The sequence below is a fragment of the Carettochelys insculpta genome, chromosome 5, assembly GCF_033958435.1.
Source record: "Carettochelys insculpta isolate YL-2023 chromosome 5, ASM3395843v1, whole genome shotgun sequence".
Taxonomy (NCBI): domain Eukaryota; kingdom Metazoa; phylum Chordata; order Testudines; family Carettochelyidae; genus Carettochelys; species Carettochelys insculpta.
Genome location: NC_134141.1, coordinates 103,337,939 through 103,364,466, shown reverse-complemented (window position 1 = coordinate 103,364,466; position 26,528 = coordinate 103,337,939). Strand labels below are relative to the sequence as shown.

The 26,528-nt window shown below is 39.3% G+C and overlaps 1 protein-coding gene across 1 annotated transcript in view; it reads right to left on the bottom strand.

Moving 5' to 3' along the window:
- RICTOR (RPTOR independent companion of MTOR complex 2) overlaps positions 1-26,528 on the bottom strand; it is a 155,923-nt gene that overhangs the window by 25,077 nt on the left and 104,318 nt on the right. The window contains exons 18-31 of the mRNA XM_074995627.1: positions 24,516-24,617; positions 19,998-20,044; positions 16,474-16,609; positions 15,654-15,853; positions 14,606-14,732; positions 14,011-14,175; positions 12,823-12,899; positions 12,652-12,730; positions 11,130-11,239; positions 10,933-11,020; positions 9,615-9,707; positions 8,573-8,679; positions 6,716-6,945; positions 4,108-5,137 (exon numbers count right to left, since the gene is read on the bottom strand). Coding sequence (XP_074851728.1) covers positions 4,108-5,137; positions 6,716-6,945; positions 8,573-8,679; positions 9,615-9,707; positions 10,933-11,020; positions 11,130-11,239; positions 12,652-12,730; positions 12,823-12,899; positions 14,011-14,175; positions 14,606-14,732; positions 15,654-15,853; positions 16,474-16,609; positions 19,998-20,044; positions 24,516-24,617 — 2,591 coding nt within the window. The remainder of the gene's footprint in view (positions 1-4,107; positions 5,138-6,715; positions 6,946-8,572; positions 8,680-9,614; positions 9,708-10,932; positions 11,021-11,129; positions 11,240-12,651; positions 12,731-12,822; positions 12,900-14,010; positions 14,176-14,605; positions 14,733-15,653; positions 15,854-16,473; positions 16,610-19,997; positions 20,045-24,515; positions 24,618-26,528) is intronic.

The following is a 26,528-nucleotide window of genomic DNA, read 5'->3' as shown; positions in this document are numbered from 1 at the left end:
TGAGCACAAAGGGGTTAAGATGCAGACCCAAGAGAGAAGAAGGAATGGGGACAAGGAGGCTGGAAGGGTGGACTGGTACTGGTGATTGGAGAAGAGGAAAATTAGGACAGGGAAAACTGGAACTTACTATGCAAAAAAAATGAAAGCCACTGGAAATGAAAGTGTGCATCAGAGTCAAGGATAAAATACAGTTTGTTAGGCTAGCATTTACAGGCATGGACCATGAGATCAGCAAATGAAACAGGGATCCCAGAAAAAAGGGAGACAGATCTTACTAAATAGCCAGAGTGCAGGGGGAAAAACTGATTCTGGCTGGTAAAAAGAAAAAAAAAAGGTGAGAATGAGAGATACAAAGAAATGAGCTGATCCAACATGGGGGATTGGGACTGGGAGCCAGTGGTGATGGTTAATGCAGAAGGTGGGACTGGTAGGTAGACCAATCAGATGAAGAGCCAGCTCACAGAAAATGGGACTGATTGGTCAGTGCGGGTGGATAAGAGTTGCGAGGGATGGAAAAATAAGTGTGGCTATGGAATGATAGAATCCTAGGGCTGGAAGAGACCTCAAGAGATCATCAAGTCCAGCCCCCTGCTGAAAGCAGGATCAACCCTAACTAAATCATACCAGCCAGGACTTTGTCAAGATGGGACTTAAAAACCTCTAAGGATGGAGATTCCGCTACCTCTCTAGGTACTGCATTACAGCGCTTCACCACTGTGCTGGTGAAATAGTTTCTTCTAATATGCAGCCTATACCTGCCCACTCTAACTTGAGACCATTGCTCCTTATTCTGCCATCCATCACTACTGAGAGCAGCTTCTCCACATCCTCTTTAGAGACTAGGGGAGACTGTATCGAAAGCTTTGCTGAAGTCCAGGTATATTGCATTCATTGATTTCCCCACGTCCACAGAGCTAGTTACTTCATCATAGAAGGTAAACAGATTGGTCAGGCATGACTTGCCCTTGGATTGGACTGGGAGGGATTAGGAGTGGTGGAGAAGACACAAAAACCATTCTGGAGGGGGAGAAGGGGCCATGATTTGGGGGGAATGGGAAGAAGAGATTGTGTCCACTAAAACGCTTCCCCTTCAGAGTTTGGAAGACAACCCAAGATTCTGGAGTATCCCCATTCCACTGCTGTTGGCAAATACAGTAAGGTCCCCACATTCATGGTTTGCGAATTCAATTATTCATGAGCAACCGCTTCCCTGGGGCTCTGGGGCAGGGAGCACCAGCAGCCACTGTGGCTCTGGGCAGGAGCCCCAGCAGCCAGGCTCCAGGCAAGGAGCACTGGTGGCTGCCATATTCACGAATTTCACTATTTGCGAGGGTTCTCATCATGAAACCCTTGCGAATGTTGAGACCCTACTGTATCTGACAAACTGTCCATCTCATTCTCTTCTAGTAGTGGTCCACGAAGAGGCAAACCTACTTAACAATTAACCCTGTCAAAGTCTCAACTCTACCAATGACCCATCTGGGTGTCAATGTTATGTCATATAAAGAGATTTCTTCTTTCCTCTTCCCCATTTCCTTTTTAAAAAACAGAAAATTAAAATATAAAAACTATATTAAAAGAACATTATTTGTCAAGTCAAGCACTCAAAGACCAGGAAATACGACAACTAATATTCTTGAACAAACTGATCTTTAATCACATGATAAAATATTGTTTTTTCTACAGGACCCTTGGCACATTCAATGTACAGGACAGACCTCTCTACGTATAAATCAGAGCTGTGTAGGGAAGACCATCTCTGGGATCACTGTTTCATTTGCTATCACGTGGCTCATGCAGGTAAATGCTAGCCTAGCAAATTGTATTTTATCCTTGACTCCAATGCACACTTCCCATGTGATGCTAAAAAAATCACCACCTAAACCAAACTTTTTATGAGTGATTGATAATTATATGTTCTTCATTTTTTATGCGCATGACTTGGGACACTGACTTGAGTCTAACTGGCTAAACTATACGTATTTGTAGCTACAACTAAAGTCTACGGGAGGTTTTGATTTGAACATTAAGTGCTATATAATGCCAAGTATTCTCAAGTTCCAGTATATTAGATTGAACACTTATTGGTGGATACCGTACTTTTTACCTCAATTCCTCATCTTTAAAATGGGGATAAGAGTACTTCCTTATGGCACAGTGATGATAAGAAAATAAAATATTAACATTTGTGAAGCACTCACATATTATTGTGATGAATGTGATGGAAAAGCCCATGAAAAAAATTAATAATTCTCTCTTCAGAGCAGAATTTGAAGAGAGTTTTTCCAACAATAAAATATTGAAGGGCTGCTAATTGAGATCTGTATGCACTGTATGAGACAAGGATCCTATAGAAATACAGTATGTAATCATACCATTAAAACATCATAATGAATTCGTACAATAAAATTGCACAGCCAAACTTAATTCTTTAATTTCCTAACTTTTAAGTACTTGACATTGCACAACTTACATATACATGTTTTTAGCACAACTTATATGCAATAATTTATGTATTTTTCCACATTCTTGATAGTTTAATGGATTTGCACTGAGGTGAATGGAAATTATTGGTGTTTGCCCACGTATCACTCAAGATATATTGTCCAAATGACTAAAATAAATTACAGCGTAATGGAGGCTCTTAATATCCTTGTGTAGTAATTATCTCTGCACACCAACACAAATTAGAGAAGCAACTGATACAGAAAAAAAATGCCATTAATCTAGACCTAGACAACTACTTATTTGAATTAGTAAACAACATAAAAGTCTTATCAAATTAATTTGCCACAACTGTCCTCATTTCCAGGTGCAGAGTTACGAATTTAATATTAAGCTATGAATATGTTTTTTTAGGAAAATGCCAAAACTAAAAACAGTGGTGTTGATAAAGAGTGAGGATATTTCATGAGATCTAGTCAGCATTAAACAGACATGAGCTTATACAGCGATTTGGACTGTGATGGTTAGTAACCATAACTTTAAAGGAGGCGAGGGGCACTAAGCACGTCTTAAATTATATTTGACTAAAAAGGACCATATTTTAATAGAAGATCAAAATTTCACAGCCATGCACCTAAATTTACAACATATGAGAAAGCCAAACATGTCCTATTTCATGATACTGCTGCATGGTGAAAACAATGAACAACAGAAGCAGGCACAAGACTCAATCATGGTGGGCAAAGCAACAGATGCCTGCCTCCTGTGCAGCAGCCAGGAGGCTTCAGAGAAGAACTGACTTTGGTAACCTCTTCCCTTTCTGTCACATTAATTATGATGCTGATGGAAGGATGTGTATGTTGGGGGGAGAGGCAGAAGATGGACAACAAACAGTTTTCAAATTTGAGACAATCGTAGTCAAAGACTGATACAAAAAGAAACAGAATCCAAGGACAGTAACCTGATAAAAAAGGGGAATGTGCTGGGGCTTCAGCAGCTGATGGTTTGTATCTATCAAAAGCTACACTGTCAATGTCATGAGACAAGTATCTTATGTAATGCCCTAATCAGTGCTGCAGAATGGACTGGTGAAATCAAAGAAAAATTTGTATTGACTTCAGTGGGGCAAAAATTTCATCCAGTGTCTCCCCATGCTGAACTTACACTGCCATGCTGGAACAGGTCTAATCCAGAAGTGCTCTCTGTTTAAAACTTCAGTAAGATACACTGGGAGAAACTCAAGAAAACATTGCTCTCATTTCATGAACGCAGAGAGATCAGTCTGAATCATCATTATTTCAACTTAAGTAATATTAGTATTCAATAATTAGAAAAACTTCCATAAAAGTCAAAAGGGAAGAAACATCAAGATAAATAAGAAAATAGTTGGTCTTGGCAGTGAGGAATGGACGACAGTTGTGTGGACTGGGACTTTTAGGAAGTTCAGATCTCTAGCTGATTCATTATTCCCTTAACACAGTAGCACTGCTTCCAACTGACTTGAAAATCATTAAGCACTGAATGTTACCTATCATTAGCCAAAAAAACAAAAAAAACACAAAAACACAACACTGGAGAAGTAATTTTCATAAGAAAGAAAATTTCATTATTTAACATGCAGTTATGTGTATGAAATAATAAGTTAGTATAGGTGCCTTTTACCTGTTTGGCGTTAGCCGAGAATCCAAGCTCCCGCACTTCCTGGTAATAGTGTCAGTAAACAGCACATCCTTTGCTGGAGATGCTAGGGCTTCTGAATGAGACAGTGAAGGATGCATCCTTTGCTGTTGTAAGCGTTTCAGTGTAGCATAACCGAAGGCATCTCGAGAACTTGTATAACTAAAGTTGTAGTCAGCAAGGCTCTTTATTGTAGCAAGAGAAGGAGCTTTAAGGGACTGTGCTCTTCGAGGAAGTGTATGAGAAGACCCTGGCGGTACCAGGGATACAGAATTTGACTTTGAAAGAGGCAGGTGGTTAGACTGTGGTGTTGAACAGTGGCTTGTTTTAACAGTTTTTGTACTTACCACAGTACTCAAACTTCCACAGTCAGTGTCTACATTTGTAGAGTCCACACCCACTGTCTCTCTTGACGGACTTGAGCTCATTGAGCTTATGCCACTTGTTGTGGTATCTGTATTAAAACTTAAGCTACGACTCTTGAAATGTGTTTGTGTAGAACCATCTCCTATTAGCCTCTCTCTACTTGTGTTTTCCCTGTGATTTTCATTTCCAAGACCTTTTGGCAGCTTTAGATCATTTTCTCCAATACTTGGGGTACTACCTGTATCTTCCATGTGCTTGCTCCCAACAAATGAAGTTTCTAAGCGTAAAGTGTGGATTTTAGGAACTCTGAACCCAGGGATATAGTCATCTGCAGGAGTAAATTCTATACTATTGGAAGGCTCTGTTACTGTACGATTTCGCCTCAGACCTGACTTATTGTCAGATGATGACAGTTTTCCTCCTTTCGGATCACTGCTACTTCTATGTTTTTTATTAGGCAGGGTTAGTGAATTTAGGATGCGATTCTTCACTAGTCTACTAGAAACAAAAAATGGAAAAGGACTACGATCCTTATCCTTTAAAGGTCCAGGTTTGTCATAAAATGTTTGTTCTGCATCCTCAGTGATATCAAGGAAAAATGTGCTAGTGGAAGTACTGCCAAACCGGTCATCCTCCATGATAAACATACCTGAAATTTAAAAAAAAAAAAGTTACTGCTGATATTTCTAGAAAGTGTAGGAACTAAACTATACATAAAAAAGAACTGAAGAAGTCCTGAAATTTGATGTGCAGTAAGATGAGGTAAACATTTAAAAATTCTAAAACAAAAAAAAAATGCAGGTATGTTATGATGCACAAGTCACATTTTAAATTAATGTTTGTCTCCTGCTTTAGACGGTGTCTACACTATACACTTTTAGTGACAACTCTGTCGCTAAAAATCAGGCAGGGTAAATACTGTTTTTTGGGACTTTGGGAACAAAAGATTTCACCCCCTCTGAGCAACACTGCTCTAGTAAAACTTTCATTGTTCAGGTGAGGTGCAAAGGCATGTAGTTGAGCATCTGTGAACAACAAAACTTTTGTTGTTCAATTGCCAGGGTTGGCAAAGCCTTAAAAAAAATCTGCTTCCTTTGCCCTGTCCTATTTTTGATCTTTGGAAAAGAAAGCCATTAACTCCCCCCGCCCAGAGCCAAAGCTAAGAAATTTCCATGAAAAACGAACTGTTGTTACATTCTTTGTTAATATAAGCTGCAGCAAACTTAAAATCCGATCCACACAAGCTTTAGTCTTCACAATTCATTCACATTTTGTTCATTTCACCATATGGACATATTTCAAAATGTGGATGTCTAAATTGTACAAATACGAGTTTTGATCACAAGCTACGTAGCCACCTCCTATCAGAAAATTTAGTCTTTCCTTCATGCAAGTGGAATGCAAACAAAAAAACCTCCCAACAACTAGCTATTTCTAGGGTCTGAAAAGTATCTTCTCTGTATCTGTGTGCCTAGTCAACATGCAGAGAATTAAATTTTTGTGGTCTCCCAAACTATAGTGTTTGGTTATTCCTGATTACCATAATTATTGAATTTTATGATCTACAGAACAATTGCTTATCACAAATTTTCTAGATTATCCTTTCACCTGTCAATATGCAGAATGTTTTTAAAAGGTAAGCAACCTGACAACCAAAGGCATGTAAACATCTGAAGGATTCAGCACATAAGTCTCACTGAAATACAATGAGACTTGTGTTACTTAATTCCTCACAGTTTACTAAAAATAATCAGTTCCCTCACAATTACAAGGGGTACAGTATTACCATGAATTTCTTTCAATTTCTGGAATATGTAGTACTTGATAATATCTAGTTTCTGTACCTCCACCAGAAAAGGAGAACATCTCTTCAACTTCTGGTTTGTCAGGCTACTTACCATTTACAAAATTCTTTATATGTTAAGGACATCTTTGCTTCAATAGACAATGCTATGTTATTGTACTTAGGACTTGACTTGAGACTAACCTCCAGTCAGCAGTGCTGCATTCTTTAGGGCTATTTAAAGATGCCTAAATGCGATATGGTTAGTGGTAGATTTAAATGCCCAATATCAGTCGCAAAACAAATGTATTATTATTAAGTCTGGAGCATTTAGATCAAGGTTGTAAGTACAGTAACACTGTACATACAGAAACATTTTCTAGATGTTGTTTTGAAAACCTTCCAGGAAATGTTCACCACTGGAAACATTCTAATTGTGCTTACTTGAAGGTGCAGATTCACTTTCACTGTTGTGCCGAGAACTTGTAGACCCCGAGTTCAAGCTAAGAGTGCTAGGTATAGATGAGAGTTCATTGTAGATTTGCTCCATGTCATCGGGGACTACTGGCCAAGGCTGCCTACGACTGTGTCTCACTGCATCCCAATTGTATTGCTTCAGAATGTCACAACCTTGTTTAGTTTTGGCTATTAGACCAAGCACGTAGACACAGGTTCTGTATTTAATAAAAACACCAGTAACAAAAGCCACAATTAATCACTAGATCTGCTTTATTCAAACGTATATTTAATTTGAAGTGGTAACAGAGTCTCAAGATAAGTCAGTACAGACCTTGAAAACTAGAAGAATTGCTTTTTTAATGTATGTAATAGAATAACAATTTCAAAGCCAGTGTCCCACAGGCAATAGCCACATGATGAATATATAAGATGCAAAATAAAAAGCAAAACTTGTGTACTACAACGTTACTGTTCCACGGTTTTAAAAAGTTAATCAGGAAAAGCAAAAGTTAAGGTTTATACTAAAACATTAATCAGGCCATACTTCCTGCTTGTTTTACATACTAAAGAAAAAGAAATAAAATGCTCATGTAACAAGAAATATATTAATAAAAAATATGCGCTAAAATGGTAGCAGCGCCTATTGTTAATTTTGCCCAACACTTTCCATTATAATACTCTTTTTTTCAGTAGTTTAAAACCACGACAACCTAACTGTTAGGGCTGAAGTTTTCTGCATTAAGTGTGGCAGACTGCTGTTGCTGGCTGGCTGTTCATGGTTTGATTTGGTTTGGTGTGTTTATTTTTTCTGAAGTTACAGGTAAACCCCCCCAAAAAAAGTTTAGGGGAAAATATAATTGATATATTGAAGTGAAATGGAAGTGCTGGCATGTCCATGATTTGGAGCAGGAACATGAAATCTGTCAGAGAGATACAGTGATGTATCATTTGCTGTCCCAATGAAAATTCCTCCAAATAAGCCCTTTAAAATTCTCACATGCTCAATAGACTTCTTACAGCTACTAGGGGCTGAGCAGAACTGCAACTGTTCCTCCTGTGAGATGGTGGTCACTCTGGTGGCATACACAGGAACTGAGAGTAGAGAGACATCAGTCCTCTCCTTTCAATGCTGCTCATGTTGGCAGCTGGGCAGCATAGAGAAACAGAAGCAGAGTAGCCTGATGCAAATACAGAATGGTGAGGAATAGAACAGGTGTTGAAGGGGAAAGAGAGAAAATATAATCAGAGGGGGATTCAAGGTTACAGAAAAGAAGAATGGTTGGAGCAGAGGGGAACAGACAGGCTGAGATTGACGTGGCAGAAAGGTCTAAAACCACGTGCTCACTGCTGCCACAAAACTCCTATGGGCCTCTGGCCAAACCACTTAAACTAACATACCAAGTTTGTTTCTCATTTTTTACTACATTAAAACAATCTATGTGGTAATGTGATAGTGGACTTTTCCATGGACACAAATACATTATTTGTTTGCACATAAAACCTTGCACAGATATTACTGAATAAAGACTGAAAATAATAGCGGTAGGCGGTGGAGATTTAAGAATGTCTATTAATTGTATTTGTTTCTTTAGAAAAACAAAAATTAAAATAAATGCCTTACATGATGGCCTTTTCCTAACCTAGTGTCCATGACAGTTCCCTGTAAATAAACTTTTGACCTATTTAGAGGACCAGGAAAATTTCTCAAACTTAGTCACTGGCGGATAAATAAATAAAATAATAAAGGACACCCACTGTAAACAAAAGCACAAATCTTTATGCAGCCTGACCTGTCAGGAAATACTATTTACAGACTTTAATTTTAAAATTAGATGTGCATACCCCCTAATGGATAGAACTTCACAATGCTGAGCAAGTGCCATTATGTCAGGAATCACATTCTCTTCTTGAAGCAGGTTAAGGCCCCAATTTGATGAGCCGATATTTCCCTGAAAAGAAGTTATTAAATATATCAATATACATTTATTTATAAATATATTTATCTGCTTTGTAATGATGCCCACAAAACTCTTGACATGTTAGTAAGGTGAAAAGATGCCTGGCCACAATTTTATTGTAACTTCAAACCATTAACCTGTAAGAGCAGATACACAATCCTGGTATTTTTCACCTGTGAGAAGTGAAGAACTCAGGGCATAATGTACCAACTGGGGCTCTGTGATAGCAGAACAAAGATAATCCTACATTTCCCCACATCAGATTGGCACTTTACCAGCCCTCGTCCCCATCAGTGGCCAAACTGGACTGGGGCACAGAGAACAAACATTAAGGAGAGAAGAGAGACAAGAATATATGACAAAATTAATGTCCAATTTTGTTCCTGCCCCACCCCAAAAGGGCTTCAGGCTTCCCTTCCATCTTCCCACGCTGGGCCAATTGAACCAGGTAGGTTCAAACCCGACAGTCAATGACTCCTCAAAATGTTTTAGGGAAAATTATTCTGATGCTAAAGAGCCTTTGTAAACAAGAAGTGAAAACAAACATTTTTTCTTCTTAGTCTCAGAGGGGTAACCGTGTTAGTCTGTAACTACAAAAACAATAAGGACTCCTGTGGCACCTTAAAGACTAACAGATTTATTTGGGCATAAGCTTTTGAGAGTAAAACTCATTTTGTCAGATGCAACAACTGATAAAGTGTGTTGTACACAAAAAATGAATTTGCCCAAATAAACCTGTTAGTTTTTAAGGTGACAAATGATTTCCAAAGAGCCACATGCAATGCACAGCACTTCATCAGAAAGACCAGCTAGGCTGCAAGAAGAGTAACTCTTGTGAACGCCTTTTATTTAAAGCTATTTCAGTATCTGAAAAATTACAGCAGAAATAAGAGGAAAGAAAAGCAATGGATAAATATACTACTAACCAAGGCCCAAAGGGCTGCTTTCAGATGTTTAATTCCTTCCCATTTATCCAACATTGGGGAACGGACAGTGTAACTTAAATCTGGGACAACACTCTAGAGGAGGAGAACAAAACTAAGTTCAAAGTAATGAAACATTGAAAGTTTCAATACATCGCGTTCTCTTAAAGCTTTTAACAAATGTTTTCATACACACACTCTAAACTGGACAGTTTCAACCTACAAAACTTGCACTAATTAACTCTAATAATGCAGAAGGAAAATTATAAACTTAACACTACCTGATGTCCCATAGAGGAACAAATGATTCTGTATTCAGTGAATTCAGAGAGTTTATACTTAGCTAGCTTACTTACACACCATTTGGAAACCTTTTCATTGCAGTTCTACCATTCAAGGAGTAAAAATATTCCCAGTATATTCTTTTACTTTCCTTCATATTCAAATGATTACAAACCACAGATTAATAAACATGATTAACTTGATTTAGGGATGGCAATATATAATCTCCCAAACAGAGTTCAAGCCAACATATTTCAAACCTAAGCACATTCCCCCGCTATCTGGGTTTCAGGCTCCTTTCATACAAAAAATGTAAACCATGTCATATTCTGTCCAACTATATGAGGGTTTTAATTATATGAACAGATGCTCACCAATAGCCTGGGTGAAAGCATCAAATATAATTGTTAGTGAATTATCCAGGTTTATTTAACTCATTTCTCAAAGTGGACAGGTTCCCTGGATCAACTCAGCACAATATGCAGCCTTCTACTTGAGTTTATTTTATTTAAAAAGTCCTATAAAACTCACTGTATAAGTTAAATTTACAAGTAAATTTTTAAAAACTGAAAACACATTTATTTCTCTCTCCATTTTCAATGATCTAAAATACACAGTTGTTTTAACAAAAATTCTAAATCCATATTCTCTAAATGCATAAAGAAAAATCATAGATTTATTAATCGTTGCTTATAGTGCTCAGTCAGCTTAAAATTTATCCTCCCAAAAGCATTTCTTATTGTTGATGTGCTTCCCTTTCTGTCCTCACTAGTCCCTACCATTCACAATGATCACTTGTAAAAAGCAGATTGAAAGAGATTTCTCTGATGTTTTCAACAGCAAAGAATTCTACATAATGCTAGGATACAAGTAAATACCAACCTTGCAAGATATAAGACGTTCAGAGTCTTATGACTAGTGATGAAAATGACTGCTCAGCTGATGAGCAAAATATTGGTAATCCAAATCATTTATTCTAGAAGCGTTAAAGTAAAAAAAAAAATTGAAGTGTAATGTATCCATAAGCCAATGTCCTCACCTGAACTTCCAACAAATGACAGCCTGTTTTGTGGTGCACCAGTTGGCCATAAAGGTGAACGGGTAGGTATACATGTGGCCGCTGTAATCTGGTATAAACAGAAATGCTCTCTCTTTAAATGTCAATTTTTATGATATGTTAAAAAGCCATTACAATTCACATCAACTTAAAATATGTTTATGTGTAACGGAAGTTACCTTTGGTTGCTTCGACGAACATAGTTATCACCATCAATAGGCTTACGGTAAGTGGTAAGTGCTTCATTAAGTTGTTCTTCAATTAATTCAACGTATTTTAAATTGTACTCCTAAAAAGCAACATCGAAATACAGAGCTTATCACATGGCTGATAATATGACAGGCAACAAATGTTTCTAGTATTTAAAATATATTGTTATATTATGGAAAAAAAACTATTTTTGGCTCCATAAGCAAGACTAAATTTTTTCAGCTGGTGTAGTAATTGCAGTACAAAGTGTACAATAGAGTGTACAGAATGGATTTAGTGAAAATTTACAAGAAATATGCCAAACTAGTTAAGGAAATTATTTTAATTTAAAAATTGAGCACTTTTTTCCCTCTCAAATAATCCCAAAAGAGCAACAGATAGCTCAGGCTTTTAAGTTTAAACACTGAAATCTTATGTGTACATGACACCCGAATTTTTCGTAGAATTAGTGGAAAGAAAGCTTATTACATCCATAACTAGTCTCCTTCAACAGAGGTGTAAGAATTACAGACCTACTATGGAAAATTCCAAAAATGCCCTCTTTCAAAGTGACAGCTATCTCCAATGACTCTAAGGCTGTGGCCACACTAGCCCCTCCTTTCAGACAGGCTATGGTAATGTGGCACTTCGGGATATGCTAATGAGGTACTGCCACCCATGTAGCCGGGGGTCCTTTCAAAACGGACCCGACTTCGAAAGCCCCTTATTCACATCTGGTTTTGGAAATAAGGGGCTTTCAAAATCAGGGGTCTGTTTCAAAAGCCCCCTTGGCTACACGGGCGGCATGCATTTCGAAACATCTGTGGCCACCATTATGCTAATGATGGGCTGCATATTCAAGGCAGCACTTTATTAGCATATCCCAAAGTGCCACATTACCCTAGCCTAAGAGTACTGAAGCAAGAAACTGACATCAGGTACCTAACTAGAGAACTGAAGCTATCTCCCCATTGTTGACAGTCAATCAAGTGTTCCTGTGCACTTCCTGATAGGATAGCATGTCAATTTTTTCATTAGACTACTCAAGCTTTGCTTTCATTGGGAACAACTAGAACCAAGAGCCATGCAGAAAGAAAGCAATTCTTTGTGGGAAAAAAATCTTGCTTCATGCATCGCCTTCTGTGGACAACTCAGCAGACGAACCAACTCTCATAAAGCATCTAATAAATCATGTAGTTGTTTACATTGGGAGAGAAGGGATAATTGCCAAAAAATAAAAATAAAAAAGACATGTTCAAGTTAATTTTATGTTATTAAAACCAACATGATCTGATTAACATAAGAAAGCATCTGCACAATGAAATGAAGAGTCCTTAATAACAGGATGTTTTGCTCGACTCACAAACCCTCAATGACTGAAGGAATAGAATGTTCTGATGTCAATATTGTACAATTGTGAATACCTTTCAAACTTCTAAATGTTTATATTTACACCATCCCTCCTTCAAAAATAATTTGCAAGGTCTATACAATTAGCTTCATTAGAATTACCTTTTGCCATTTTTCCATTTGTTTTGTTACATAACCTCTCTCATTTAGATAGGAAAACCCTTTGGGAATGGACAGAAATCTGGAAAGTAACAACAGACACTGAGTATTCCATCTCCAACAAACCACTTGGAGTACGTTTTTCTGAAACGATAAGATGCATGTAACACTTACCTTAGAAGTAGTAGTAACCCTTTGTCTCCAAGATGGGAGAGCGCAGGTTTCATCTGGATAAGGGCATGAAGATTGGCCTAGAAGATACATACAAAAACTCATTTTAAAATCCTGATCTATTTATTTAGAGTGAGAATTATCCATGTACAAGCTCTGAGAACCTTCTCAGAATGAAAAATTACCAGAAGCATGTGAAAATTGAAGTATACGGCACATACTAATCAACATCACAAGAAGTTGCTCCCATATATGCTCATCCACTATATATTTGAGAGAGAGAGAGAGAGAGAGAGAGAGAGAGAGAGAGAGACTGTTCGTCCAAGAAGTCCGTCTGAACAGTAAGAGGTAGGATGACCAAATTTGGCAAGCAGCTTCCTCTTGTCATAATTTAAAGCAGTTCAGGGTTCAGTGGTGCCAAGACAATGGGATGTGAGTGGAATGCAATTGTTTCTTATACAAAAATGGATGGCTGGGATAGCAAGGACAGTTACACAGGCTGAACCTCTCTAATGCACAACACACTCAGCTGTCAACATTAATAATTCAGCAAGATTTTAGTTAGTCAGACAGCTACTTATGGGTGTGGCCAAGTTTCCTGTGCTACCATAAAGTTTGTTTACAGTAACCAGTCCTGGTGTTCTGTGCTGTTATTTAGTAGTTCATTACCCCTAATGTCTTCTAAGAACCCAGTAAACAGTGGAAATGTTGGTAATGCTGTTGGATAATATTGACCTCCCATGGTCTGGAAAATTCTCTTGTTTGACACTGGTCAAGTCCCAAGGGTACTGGATTAGAGAGATTCAACCTGTCCTGCTGAATGACCATAGGGGGCAGCAAGCATGGGGGGACAGTTAGACCCCACACTGACCACAGGGGGCAGCATGAGGCCCCAGCCGGCAGGCAGCCCTCATCGCGCTGGGCCAGCCCTGGGGAGTGGCCAAGTGCTATCCCCCCACATCTCTGGGGACCATCTCCCAACTCTCTGACCTAGCTCCTGTACTCCCATCCCTCTCCTGAGTCCCCCCCTACCCCTTCTATTCTCCTTGATTATACAGGAACTTTATAGCAGGCAAAACACTTGCAAAGTAAAATTATCAAAAAAGGTAATTTGATTTAGTTGCTTAAAGAAAGGAAAATATATTTTCTGTACACATTCTTAAATTATTGCTGTAGACAAATGAAACTCACTTTATCTTCACATGCCTCATCTAAGATATCAAGTGCTTCAGAAGATATGGTTTTATTTTTATCGTGCAGCTGGGTCACCAGTAATTCAATTCCCCAGTTACTAAAGAATTCTACATTGGCCCTCAACAATACTCGTAAATGTTTGGTTGCATATAACCTGCAGCTCTGTAAAGGAAAAAATATTTGTAAGATAACATATAGTAGCTATATATTAAATGCATTTAATAATCAAAATCAGGGCATTTCCATCATAATGTAACATAAAAAAATAAGTGTAGTTTACACATTGTTTTGCATGTGTTATTAGAATCATAGCTAATGTCTGCACATTCTTCTCTTTGAAAAACTGCGATGTGATTATTTTTCCATAACTACAATTTACCTGTTCAGGACATGTCTGCCCTATGTCATCTGAAAGCAATACCACCTAACAGTCCATTGTCCTTGGTACTTGGAGAAAACTGTCAGTACAATTAAAAGTGCTGCCTTTTGAACTGATTTAAAATTAACCAGATTTACTTTATAAATTAAACAGCAAAAGTAATATACTGTTTAAGAGTAACTATTGACAGGCACTATGATTAATTATACTTACATCAGTAGATGCGGTTAAAATTTTGGAAAGGATGACTCTTGCTAACCCATCTCTGCTGTAATCCAAACTAGAAACAGTCAGTTTTAGTAAATGATCTTGGTTCTTCAAGGAGCAGAGATTAAGAAGACTGAAAGTGAAAAGAAAATAATAGTTGGAACCCACTTTAAATTTAAGCATTTTATGCATACAGTAAGGTCTCAGAGTACCCAAATCCAGAGTTCGCAACTCCGCTCTTACGCGGCTGACCCCCAATCAATACTTTTGCTTGTAACTTTTACTCACGTGCTATGTGTGGGGCAAGAAGCAAGTGTACTGTAATCCCTCATTTTATGCAGCTTCACGGTGTGCGAAACTTGCTTTAACTTGAGTTTTGTACAATGTGAAGCTGCTGGCTCTCAGGCTGCCTAGCTTCCTGCAGCTGTGGGAAGCTAGGCAGGCTAAGAGCCCCTTCCTTCCCAGAGTGGCACCACTCGACAGCCGCACTGGTTCACACCCATTAAGGCCCTGCTGGTTCAACCCTCCCAACTCTCCCAGGTCATCCCCCACCAGATGCCCCAGCTCACCTTTCCCAGTGGCAGCTCCAGCCACAGGCCTGGGGCTCCCCTTCAACTTCTGTGGGCCCAGATCCAATCCCTGTCCCCAAACCCTGCAGACCTGGACTCAACCCCCGGGTGGCCCAGCTCACCCCGCCCTCAGTGCACACAGGGCTGCAACCCACACCCCACCCTACTCAAGCATCCTGCTCTAGGGTACTTCCATTCAACCACTCCCCCTCCCAGCTCACCCCCTCCCCGCCCCCACAGGGCTCTGGCTGTCACCCGCTGCCAGCATGCACAAGGGTTCTAACCCCCTTGCCCCAGTTCACCCCTGTTCAATCCCCCCTCTGCCCACCTGTACCACAAGGCTTTTTTCAAGCAGACTGAAGAATCTAGGGAAATTTTGGAGGTTTTCAGCTTTGTCAGACAGAAGACTTATTATTTGCAGATTTTATAACAACTGTACATGTATCTGCAGCCTATTTTAAACTGAAGTGAATACACTCACTCACCACTGAAAGACATTGCATTTTTCAAGTATTTTCACACCATGAGGGTGACAGGAGAGTGTACCAAAAAACAGAAAGTAGTGCTGACTAAGTGTGCTTAGTAACCCATTATTCTGAAGACTGCGTTCTGGTTTCATTCCAGAGAAGGTGCTGAGCCAATGCACAATGTCTTTTATCAGTTCCTCCAGATAGCCTTGCCCATCCTACTTAGGAGAAAGATATTTTCAGTTTTTCCTGAACGAACAGCTTTAGTTATTTTTGTTTACTAAAATATATTGATTTAAAATTTCTCAGAATGAACTTATGTAAAATAACAGTGTCAGTTATCAAACACAGTTTAACCAAGGGGAAAAGGCTAAAGGTAAATAAAAAACTGTTTGGTGGCAGATGGGAATGCTGTACTAATGTTGACATAAGCAGTAAAACAGGACAACACCTTTCTGGTCCCCTAAGTAAAGGTGAAGTGAAATATTTTAGTACAGTTGAAGCAAACAGAAGTTGAGCATAATAGGGATGCACATCTGGCATTGAACAAAAGGACATGGAAATCCCACAAAACTCATTTCTATTTAAAAACAAACAAACATACTCCATTCCTTTTTAACATACAAATCACCCCGATACTGAGGTACTCCTATATCTTCCAGCTAGGGCACCTCACGATTTTAAGTTTCACTTCTCTAGACTTGCCAAGAAGGTCTTTTCATATTTTAAAATGTAGAAGTTTCCTGCAAAGCTGATTACTAAAAATTCAGATTTTGTTTGTTTATCTAGCATACAGAACTGGCTTTTCTTAAAACTTGTAGCTGAAATAATTTCTTACCTCTTCAGATTCAAGAAGAAATTCAGTAAACTGGCAACCTACAACAGTGAGCTGCTTAGATTTAGTATAATCCAGATCCAGGTTGGCATACAGTTTACTGCTAGGCTTGTAAAAATACAGCAATCGTCGGACAAACCTAATTAGGATTAAAATGAGAAGAATTAGTTGATTACTCTAAAAATCCTTATCATGCTGCAAGAAATAACATATATAATCACGTGCGTATGAAAAGGAGATGTTATACATGAGCGTGGGTGATCGGCACTAAATACATTTATCACCAAATTTCTCAAGTCAGTCTGCAGAAACAAAACACAAAGTAGCCCAAATAATATCATCCAGGGAACAATTCCAGACATGTGACCGCATGAAGCGTCACAAAAGGTCTTTAGCAATGCCAAAAAATAAGACCAACAAAAATTCAAGTTATCAAGAATAAAAACTGCTGGTGATAAACAAAAAGCAGACCATAAAGCAAGTTCATTCAATCACAAATAATGTCTCCTGGTAACATTCCTCCTGGCCTTCTATAAGAACTACTCACTTCCCGAAGTAACAGAGGGGTAGCCAAGTTAGTCTGTATCTTTGCCAACAAAAGCTTATGCTCCAAAATATCTGTTAGTCTATAAGGTACCACAGGACATCTTGTTGTTCCTCAAGTAAATGTTCTTTTCTTGGAAGCTTTTCTAAAAAATTAATCTGTCCTGGTATTTATTATGTATTTTTAAAATAAGTCAGAATACATAGTGGCTGGTATATGTTTGTCTTTGAGAAAAATATATGCTTTGTATGCATGTCTTACCATATTTTGCCAAAGTGATAATATTTATTTTGTAAATTTAAACAGATCTTTGGCATCACTAAAGAACAAATGTGAAGCCTTACCACTGTCTCACATAGAGCTACACTGATAGATGAATCAGTCAAGATTGAGAAGACCTCATACTACCAATTCGCAAATAAATGCCCCTCTACCTTGTACCTTGGACAAACCGGACAGTCTCTACGTCAAATGATGAATGGACATGAATCCAACATCAGGAAATGGAATACACATGAACCTACAAAGGAATACTTTAGCCTCCCTGGGCATTAAATAATGGATTTGAAAGTAACAAGTCTTCTGTAAAAGAATTTTAACATGAGTTTACAGAAGACGACATCTGAATTGAAATTCATTTGCAAATCTTACATGTTTAAATTAGGCCTTAATAGAGATATCAACTATCTTGGGCATTAAAAAGACAAATTCCCCACCTTTGATATTTGCAGGAATGGCGCTCATCCTGCTAAATTTGCTTCATCAGCTGGTCCTACCCTCCCTACTCCTTTTATTCTACCTGTCCTCCACCTCTCCCCTGTGCTATATAAACCTCGGATTATAATGATCTAGTCCAATAATCTGAAGAAGTGGGTCTTACCCATGGAAGTTCATGACCTAATCCATTTATTAGCCTTTAAGGTGCTACAAGACTGCTTCTTATTTATATTGGCCGAGCCTATACAAGCAAGTTGTTTCAAAATATTTTTCAAAAGAAAGGGCTTTTCCAAAATATCCAGTGGAGCATCCATACAGAAAAAGCACTTTTGAAAGTATATCAAAAGAATGTGGCACTCCTTCTGAAAGCGCTCTTGCACTTCCATTTCAGGAAGAGCGCCTTATTTTGAAAGCTTTTTTCAAAAGAAATTGTGTGTGGACACTCTCTTTCAAAAGAGCAGAACGCTCTTTTGATCTTTTTTTTGTGTGTGGATGCGCTCTTTCAAAAGAAGTTCTTTTTGGAAGAGATCTTTGGGAAGGACTTTTTTAGAAGGATTGCTGTAGTGTAGATGTAGGCATTGTGTGTATATGAAAGGGGCAGGAGAAAAGTGGGATACAATTAGAGTGCAGCCATACTGATTATCACACCACCAATTATGTTTAGTACAGAATGTAAATGGTACAATCCATATCTACATGTGCACTAAAAAATACAGAAAAACCCCAAGATACATGCACTCCACTTGTGCATATGTCAGGTTAATCAGACTTTGAATGGCGAGGAGCGAGGAGCTGCCAGCTTCCCATGACTCAGAGGAGCAGAGAAACTAACCACCTGCTGCACTGGTCAGTTTCCCAGCTACAGCTTGCAGCTCCTGACAGGTGCAAAGTGCTGGTAAGTTTCCTGGCTTCCCTCAGCAGAGGGGAGCTGGAAGCCAGGAAACTGACCAGCGAACCAGCACTGGTCAGTTTCCCAGCTCCCTCAAGCACAGTTGAGCTGAGAGCCAGGCTGCCACCTGGTGCCCAGTTCCTCCCAACTTGCACAAAATCTGAGTTACACTAGGTTGCCCAGGAACGCAACCTTTGCATAACTCAGGGGTCTACTGTACTCTGATTATTTTCACTAAAAGAAATTAGGAGATGAAGAGAGGTGTAGTCATCAAGTGCTGCACCTCAGCAGTAGATTTTCCCTGTGGGTGAGTCTACATTCAGTCCAGCTGCTGGTATCATGATGCAAATCAGGGCCTGTGAAATTGCAAATAGCATATCATTTGCATATTCATGCATTTCATTTGCCTAGTTGCAGCAGAAAGTAAGTACTGTAAATGTGGTTCTGCCAGCAAAAACTCCCTCTGTCGCCAACCCCTTATCTCTGGGGCAAAAAAAAAAATCAAGGATAAAGGGCTGACGACAAAGGATCTCCCCAACCCCAGCAGAGCTGTGTCTACACTGCTTGTTTTCTGACATGAATATGCAAATGAGAGGTTATCTCCAATTTCATGAGCCCTCATTTGTATCATGTTGCCAGCAGCAGGACTGAATCTAGATGCAGCCTACAAGTCTAGAGAAAAATATCCTGTCATCTCTCCAAATGAGGAGAATGTATACTAAAATAAAAGACTATTTATTGTGTCCAAATTGTGACTGAAATCCCAAGGATATTTACTAAGACTTCAAACAGGTAACAGAAGTGATAATAGAAAAGTGCCCAAATTACAAAGATTATATATGTAGATGAAAAACACTGCAGAAACAGCTCAGTAGTTAGAGCACTGGCCTTGTAGATCAGGGATTGTGAGTTTGATCCTGGTTGGAGCCCCAAATGACTTTCCTGCTAACAGCTTTCAAGTACCTAAGGGTACATTAAATAAATATCTACCAGAGGTGATGCAGAGAGTAAGAGGATCTGGGGGGAACTGGAGTCTATGACCTCTCAAGGCCCATTTGGGTTTATTATTCATTCATATACTAATTTGAAGAAACAGTTAAAACAAATATTTTGAGATTGAAAATGTAATGAAGAGAGGTGTTTGGCTTGTTGATATCCTTCTATTTTAACAGATAAATATTTCTGCACAGAAAATAACTTAGCATTCGTGAATTGTTCCTTATATTCAAACTTTAGGACAATTGCTTAACTTTTGTTTTCACAGCTCATATACAGAGCATAATTTAGAAATGTTGCATTTCCAAGGCACAACTGATTAAAATATTTCAAACCTCCCTGCCCCCTCCCACCAAGGAATTCTAAATAAGTTTTACATACCTATGTAACTGCTCATCTTTATAGTTCCTTAGATTTACATTTGGCCACTAAAAAAAAACAAAAAAACAACAGATATCCCATTACACAAGACTTACACATCATTCTTGGGTTAGTCACTAAAAATTTCTTCACTTCTGTATATTGACACAATCTTCAGTTATTACTCAAATTTCTCATTATTTATTCTATTTGTACGTGAAAGAATCTAAAGAAGACTGTCAAGAACGCTTTCATTCTAGTAACAATAGGGCATCACGTCTTTTTCTTTCAGTTAGCTGAACATGCTTACTCACTCATGGTTCTGGCTGTTTATAAATATACAGAACTAATGGTAACTGAACCCGAAAACATGTAAAGCTAGCAGGCTTAAGCAGCAATGTAAAATGAGTCCTTGGAAAACAAAAAGAAAATGTACATACTTTATTTAAATGATTATACATTTTGAAGTACACTTATTTTTATGAAGCTAATTTTTACTTTGGATTTCTTTAAAAAGGGATTGTTAAAATTTTTCCATTTAAATAGTTTAGTAATTTTTTTAAAAAAGGAATTCCTTCAAGAGCATTTTTTTTCTTGATCCTTATATACTCTTATCATTTGCTACATTTAAAAAAATAGGGTATAGTTAATTTGGTTTCCAACAACATTTTCTTCTAATCTTCACACCTTAAGCATTGATTTAAATGTGCCAAAACAAAGCACTACTCCAAATTTCTCTGTTTTATCTCCTTTCTGTAAGGTTCACTGAGAAGCATACTACTCCAGATTTGTCCTGTTTTTCTGGATCATCTTGGTCAACCTATTTCAACATTTGCTCAGTTATGTTAATTTTGAGGACTATACTTGATCTGGTGATTGTCTCTTTTCTGTTTGGTTTTATGAAAAGCAAGACCACTCCAGAAACAGTACGTTTTCCTGTCACAACCAAACCCTGATGTTGCTTTAAGTTATGATACAAGGAAACAGCATAGTGAATTTAGTAGTCCTAATTCTCAGTGTTTTGGAGGAGTTCTTGATCAAACAGACAAACTATAATATACAGGATATTCTTATTTATTGTATGGAAAAGCCCATTTTCTGTTGGCAAGGAATTGCGATTGAGAATGCGCCATTTTTGTGTCTATGTAAAATCCCAGGGAATAAAATTTCAAAATACTGAAAAACGAGTTGTCTTATTTTTAGTATCTGTAAACAGCAACTTTAGAAAAACACTCAGAGGGTCACTGACAACTTAATCTCTTATATAAAAATATCTGAATAAATCCAGTATTTTGATATAGCAACAATATTTTCACAAGAATATTTTTGCTCCCTGCTTAATGTTTATAAGGGTCTTTTGGATAGGTCCATGAACTCCACAAACCAGGCATGGGCCCACCCTCCTTGAAATACCACTACCTCTTTGTGCTCACCAAAAAGCAGATTGAGCTTTTGACCTGCTCTGTCGACAAAAGCGGCCCCCCTCCCGGAACCTCTGCATCTTTTGCACGGCTTTTTTGTCAACAGTTTCTCTTGGCAAAACACACTTTGTGTATAGATATGTCACAAGTTTTGTTGACAAAACACCAGTTTTGTTTACAAAGTTCTCTAGTGTAGACATAGCCAAGAAATGGGACAACAGATTATACAGTCAGGATCATTTTTCATTAAGTATGGATAGCTCAAAGGTAACAGCTTAAAAACAAAGAAAAACTGTAATATTTCAGCTATAGGAATCCTATGAATCATTTTTAATATTAGCAATAACTATGATCAGACAAATATGATTTTTAAGTAAACAGTGTTTAGCTGCTTGTTCTATTTCCCTGTCACTCCCTCATTAGCATTAAACAGAACTGAACACTAGTGTTGAGGAAATTACTATATTTTACCAAAGTATTTCAGAGTGCTGCATGATTGTTCTGAATATGAGTCATATCACTACCAAATACCCACAACACAACACTTTAGGGTAATAAATAAATGTCAACATGAATTTCAAGAATTGTTTTTTTGGTGAGGATTTGCAGGGTTATGTGCTAAAACGGGTTTTTATTAGTAATCTAAAATGTGTAACTGCCAATAAATTTATATTTGAGGTACCAACTTAAAGCCACTAGTTAATATTAAGAAAATACAACACATTATCTATCAAAACAAAAAGCAGTCAAGTAGCACTTTAAAGACTAGCAAAATAGTTTATTAGGTGAGCTTTCGTGGGACAGACCCACTTCTTCAGACCATATCCAGACCAGAACAGACTCAATATTTAAGACACAGAGAACCAAAAACAGTAAGCAAGGAGGACAAATCAGAAAAAGATAATCAAGGTGAGCAAATCAGAGAGTGGAGGGGTGGGGGCGAAGATCAAGAATTAGATTGAGTTAAGTATGCAGACGAGCCCCTATAGCGACTCAGAAAGTTCACATCCCGATTTAAACCATGTGTTAATGGTCCAAATTTGAATATAAATGTCAGTTTGTCCGCTTCCCTTTCTACAAAGGGGCGATAATTTCTTTTCAGTAACACACATACCTTGAGGTCATTGACAGAATGCCCCATTCCATTAAAATGTTGACTAACTGGTTTGTGGATCTGGAGTGTTTTGATGTCTGTTTTGTGCCCGTTGACCCTTTGTCTAAGGGAGTTAGAAGTCTGTCCAATATACAGAGCATCTGGGCATTGTAGGCACATGATGGCATATATGATGTTAGTAGAGGAGCATGAGAAAGTGCCCGTGATTCTGTGAGTAACCTGGTTAGGTCCAGTGATGGTCTTTCCAGAGAAGATATGTGGACAAAGCTGGCAGCGGGCTTTGTTGCAGGGAAAGGTTCCAGGACTGGTGTTCCAGGGGTATAGATTGTGGCTGTTAGTAAGGATCCTCATGAGGTTGGGAGGTTGTGTGTAGGAGAGAACAGGCATGTCACCCAGGGCCTTCTGGAGTGTAGCATCCTGATTAAGAATAGGTTGTAGGTCTTAAATAATTCGTTGCAGTGGTCTGAGTTGGGGGCTGTAAGTGATGACCAGTAGTGTTCTGTTCTTGGCTTTTTTGGGCTGATCTTGGAGTAGCTGGTTTCTGGGTATGCAACTGGCCCTGTCGATTTGTTTTTTTACTTCTCCTGGTGGGTAATTCAGGTTTATGAATATTTGGTAAGCTTCTTGTAGTTTTTGGTCTCTGTCAGTTGGATCAGAGCAAATGCGATTATACCTAAGAGCTTGATGCTACACTCCAGAAGGCCCTGGGTGACATGCCTGTTCTCTCCTACAGACAACCTCCCAACCTCATGAGGATCCGCACTAACAGCCACAGTCTATACCCCAGGAACACCAGTCCTGGAACCTTTCCCTGCAACAAAGCCCGCTGCCAGCTTTGTCCACATATCTTCTCTGGAAAGACCATCACTGGACCTAACCAGGTTACTCACAGAATCACGGGCACTTTCTCATGCTCCTCTACTAACATCATATATGCCATCATGTGCCTACAATGCCCAGATGCTTTGTATATTGGACAGACTTCTAACTCCCTTAGGCAAAGGGTCAACGGGCACAAAACAGACATCAAAACACTCCAGATCCACAAACCAGTTAGTCAACATTTTAATGGAATGGGGCATTCTGTCAATGACCTCAAGGTATGTGTGTTACTGAAAAGAAATTATCGCTCCTTTGTAAAAAGGGAAGCGGACAAACTGACATTTATATTCAAATTTGGAACATTAAGACATGGTTTAAATCGTGATGTGAACTTTCTGAGTCACTATAGGGGCTTGTCTGCATACTTAACTCAATCTAACTCTTGATCTTCTCCCCCACCCCTCCACTCTCTGATTTGCTCACCTTGATTATCTTTTTCTGATTTGTCCTCCTTGCTTACTGTTTTTGGTTCTCTGTGTCTTAAATATCGAGTCTGTTCTGGTCTGGATACGGTCTGAAGAAGTGGGTCTGTCCCACGAAAGCTCACCTAATAAACTGTTTTGCTAGTCTTTAAAGTGCTACTTGACTGCTTTTTGTTTTGATAGTGTATAGACTAGCACGGCTTACTCTCTGTTACCATTCAACACATTATCTAAAGAGGTTAAAGCAGAAACAAGAAACAAAATGGTCTTTCATCTGGAAAGATCTGAAACGTCACCCTTTGAAACATTTAACATTTAGTTTGACATAGCACTAGCAAATATATTGTATGGAAAATTCTGCATTTGCAGGAAAATTAACCACACGGCCTTATTGTTTTTATTTTCTAAATTCTCCTATTTCATGAGGAAAAAACCTCAGTGGTCTACTAAGTACAATTTTTTTCCGATTTTGAATGAGACAATATAATAGAAAAACTGGAAGATGTTTTGAAAAAACAGAAACTCCACAGTACACAAACATCCCTGGAGGACAACTGGAACCTAGTTTTCTAAGACGTCAGAAGTGTCTTTTCACAGCTTTCTTCTCAATATTATTTTTATGTGAATTTAAAAGTTTTAAGTCAAATTCCTTTTTCCAACCTATTTCATTAAAGAACTATTATCAATTTTTATTGCTCACCTTCAGTATGGTCCCTATCAGATTCCAATTCCACTCAAGGTTTTCTTTATGATGAAGTACTTGACTATCTCTAAGATTCAATACAAGTGCTTCCTCTGTATCCTGTAATATTAGAAAAGAAGGTGAAAAATAGTTTCTTTGCTGCAAATTATCCTAACATAAAAATGCTTATAATCAAATCTACGCACATTTCATGAATGGCTGTTTATTATATTGTAACTGATATAGAATGCTGTTTAGGCATTAAAACAAACAAGGCTAACACTGTCAGCAGCGAAATAAGCATTACAAAGTCCAAATCTCAGATTACCTGGTAGCACATTTTTGAAAACAAGCATATTCCAATGAAAAACACTTCCTCTTTTTATGAAAAACAAAAAGTTATCATGGATACAAGTCAAACTGCATCTTGTGGTGTTGCAATGACAGTCAAAGCGAAACTGATTAAAAACTAATCTTGAAATTAACTACACTAGTTTAGTTTAATTTCCAAAGCTTAGAAAAATGGAAAATAGTAGCCAGCATGAGTAGTGAAAAGTAAATCTGATTTTCAGCATGCCTTCCAGTTCTGAGGCTGCATGTACACTAGCAAGTGCTTTTGAAAGAATTTTTGAAAGGGGATCTTTCGAATGATCCTGCAGAGTGCCCACGTGCAAAAAATATGTTCCTTCGAAAGTACTTTTGAAAGAATGCGGCTCGCCTTGTGAAATCATTCTTACATTCCTGTTTCAGGAAGAGCGCCTTCTTCTGAAAGACACTTTGGAAAGAAACCGTGTGGAGACGCTCCGTGGGCTGCTCTTTCGAAAGAGCTGTCCTCCATGGCGCCAGCCAGCTGGCATGTGGAGATGCACTGCCAGTACAAGCGGGGCTCTATGGTTGGCACATTCAGCCATGTTTAAAGATGCAAGGATCCAGAAACCCAGTGTCAGGAAGCTGAGTGTGCTGACTGCAAGAACCCCATGAGCCACCAGAAGCACACTTTGTCTGGCCATGCCAGAGCCCAGCGACACACCCCACTGGCCCCATGGCCAGCACTAAGGACCCCCGTGCCACCCATGAGTCGACCCAACAGAGGGATCTCAGGAGGCCAGCCAGGGGCCAAAGAGGAGGGCCCCCTCCTGGAGTCAGTGGGAGATAAAAGACCTGTTGGGACACTGGGGGGATAAAAAGGTACTCTTCCACACCAGCGGCCGGTGCTCGAATGCCATGGCTTTCTTCCAGCTGTCAGCAAGACTGACCACTCAGGGTCTGCCCACCCCCATCCCCTTCACAGCCAACCAAGTAAGGTTGGAGATGAAGGAATTGTGGCAGGCATACAGCCAGGCCTGGGACACACCCAGCCACTTAGGGATAGCACCCACTGTCTGCTCCCACTACAAAGAAATACATTGGCTCTTGGGGCTGAAAGACGTGGCCGAGATGGAAGTCATCCTTGACCTGTCGGCACGTGAGGTGGAACCCCAGCTGGTGCCCAACCCTCACATAGGTAACTGGTGATTTGGATACCCTGGGATGGGGCTGCCCCTGGCACAGCACGCAGTCACACAGCTGTTGGCCCTGTCCCGATGCTTCCCGGCCAGCCGGATGGGGCCCCCAGGCCACAGACAGGGCCATGCACAGCCCTCAGCACCCATTCCTGTGAACAGCACTATAAGCCACAAACCCAGGGAGGAGGATAGTACCCAGCATGTGCCCCACACTTGCAGGGACCTCCACGTGCCCGGGATCCCCCAGGGCCCACTAGGCCATCAGACAAGGCTGGGGGCTGGCCATAAGGGGAGCCCAGCCCCTGGGGCCAGGTAACGAGACTGATGGGTTGCCCCTCTCTCCCCTTCAGTCTCCACAGCTCTGCTGTCCAAGGGCCAGGCGAACTTTGTCCAGGGCCAGGGAACCCTCCAGCATGCGCCGAGACGACTGGGGCATGCCCGCCCCCACCACCCAGGTGTTCCTATGCCACCATCACCAAAGGGTGGAGGAGGAGGCAGCTGCGTGCACTGCAGCCATCCAGGAGCA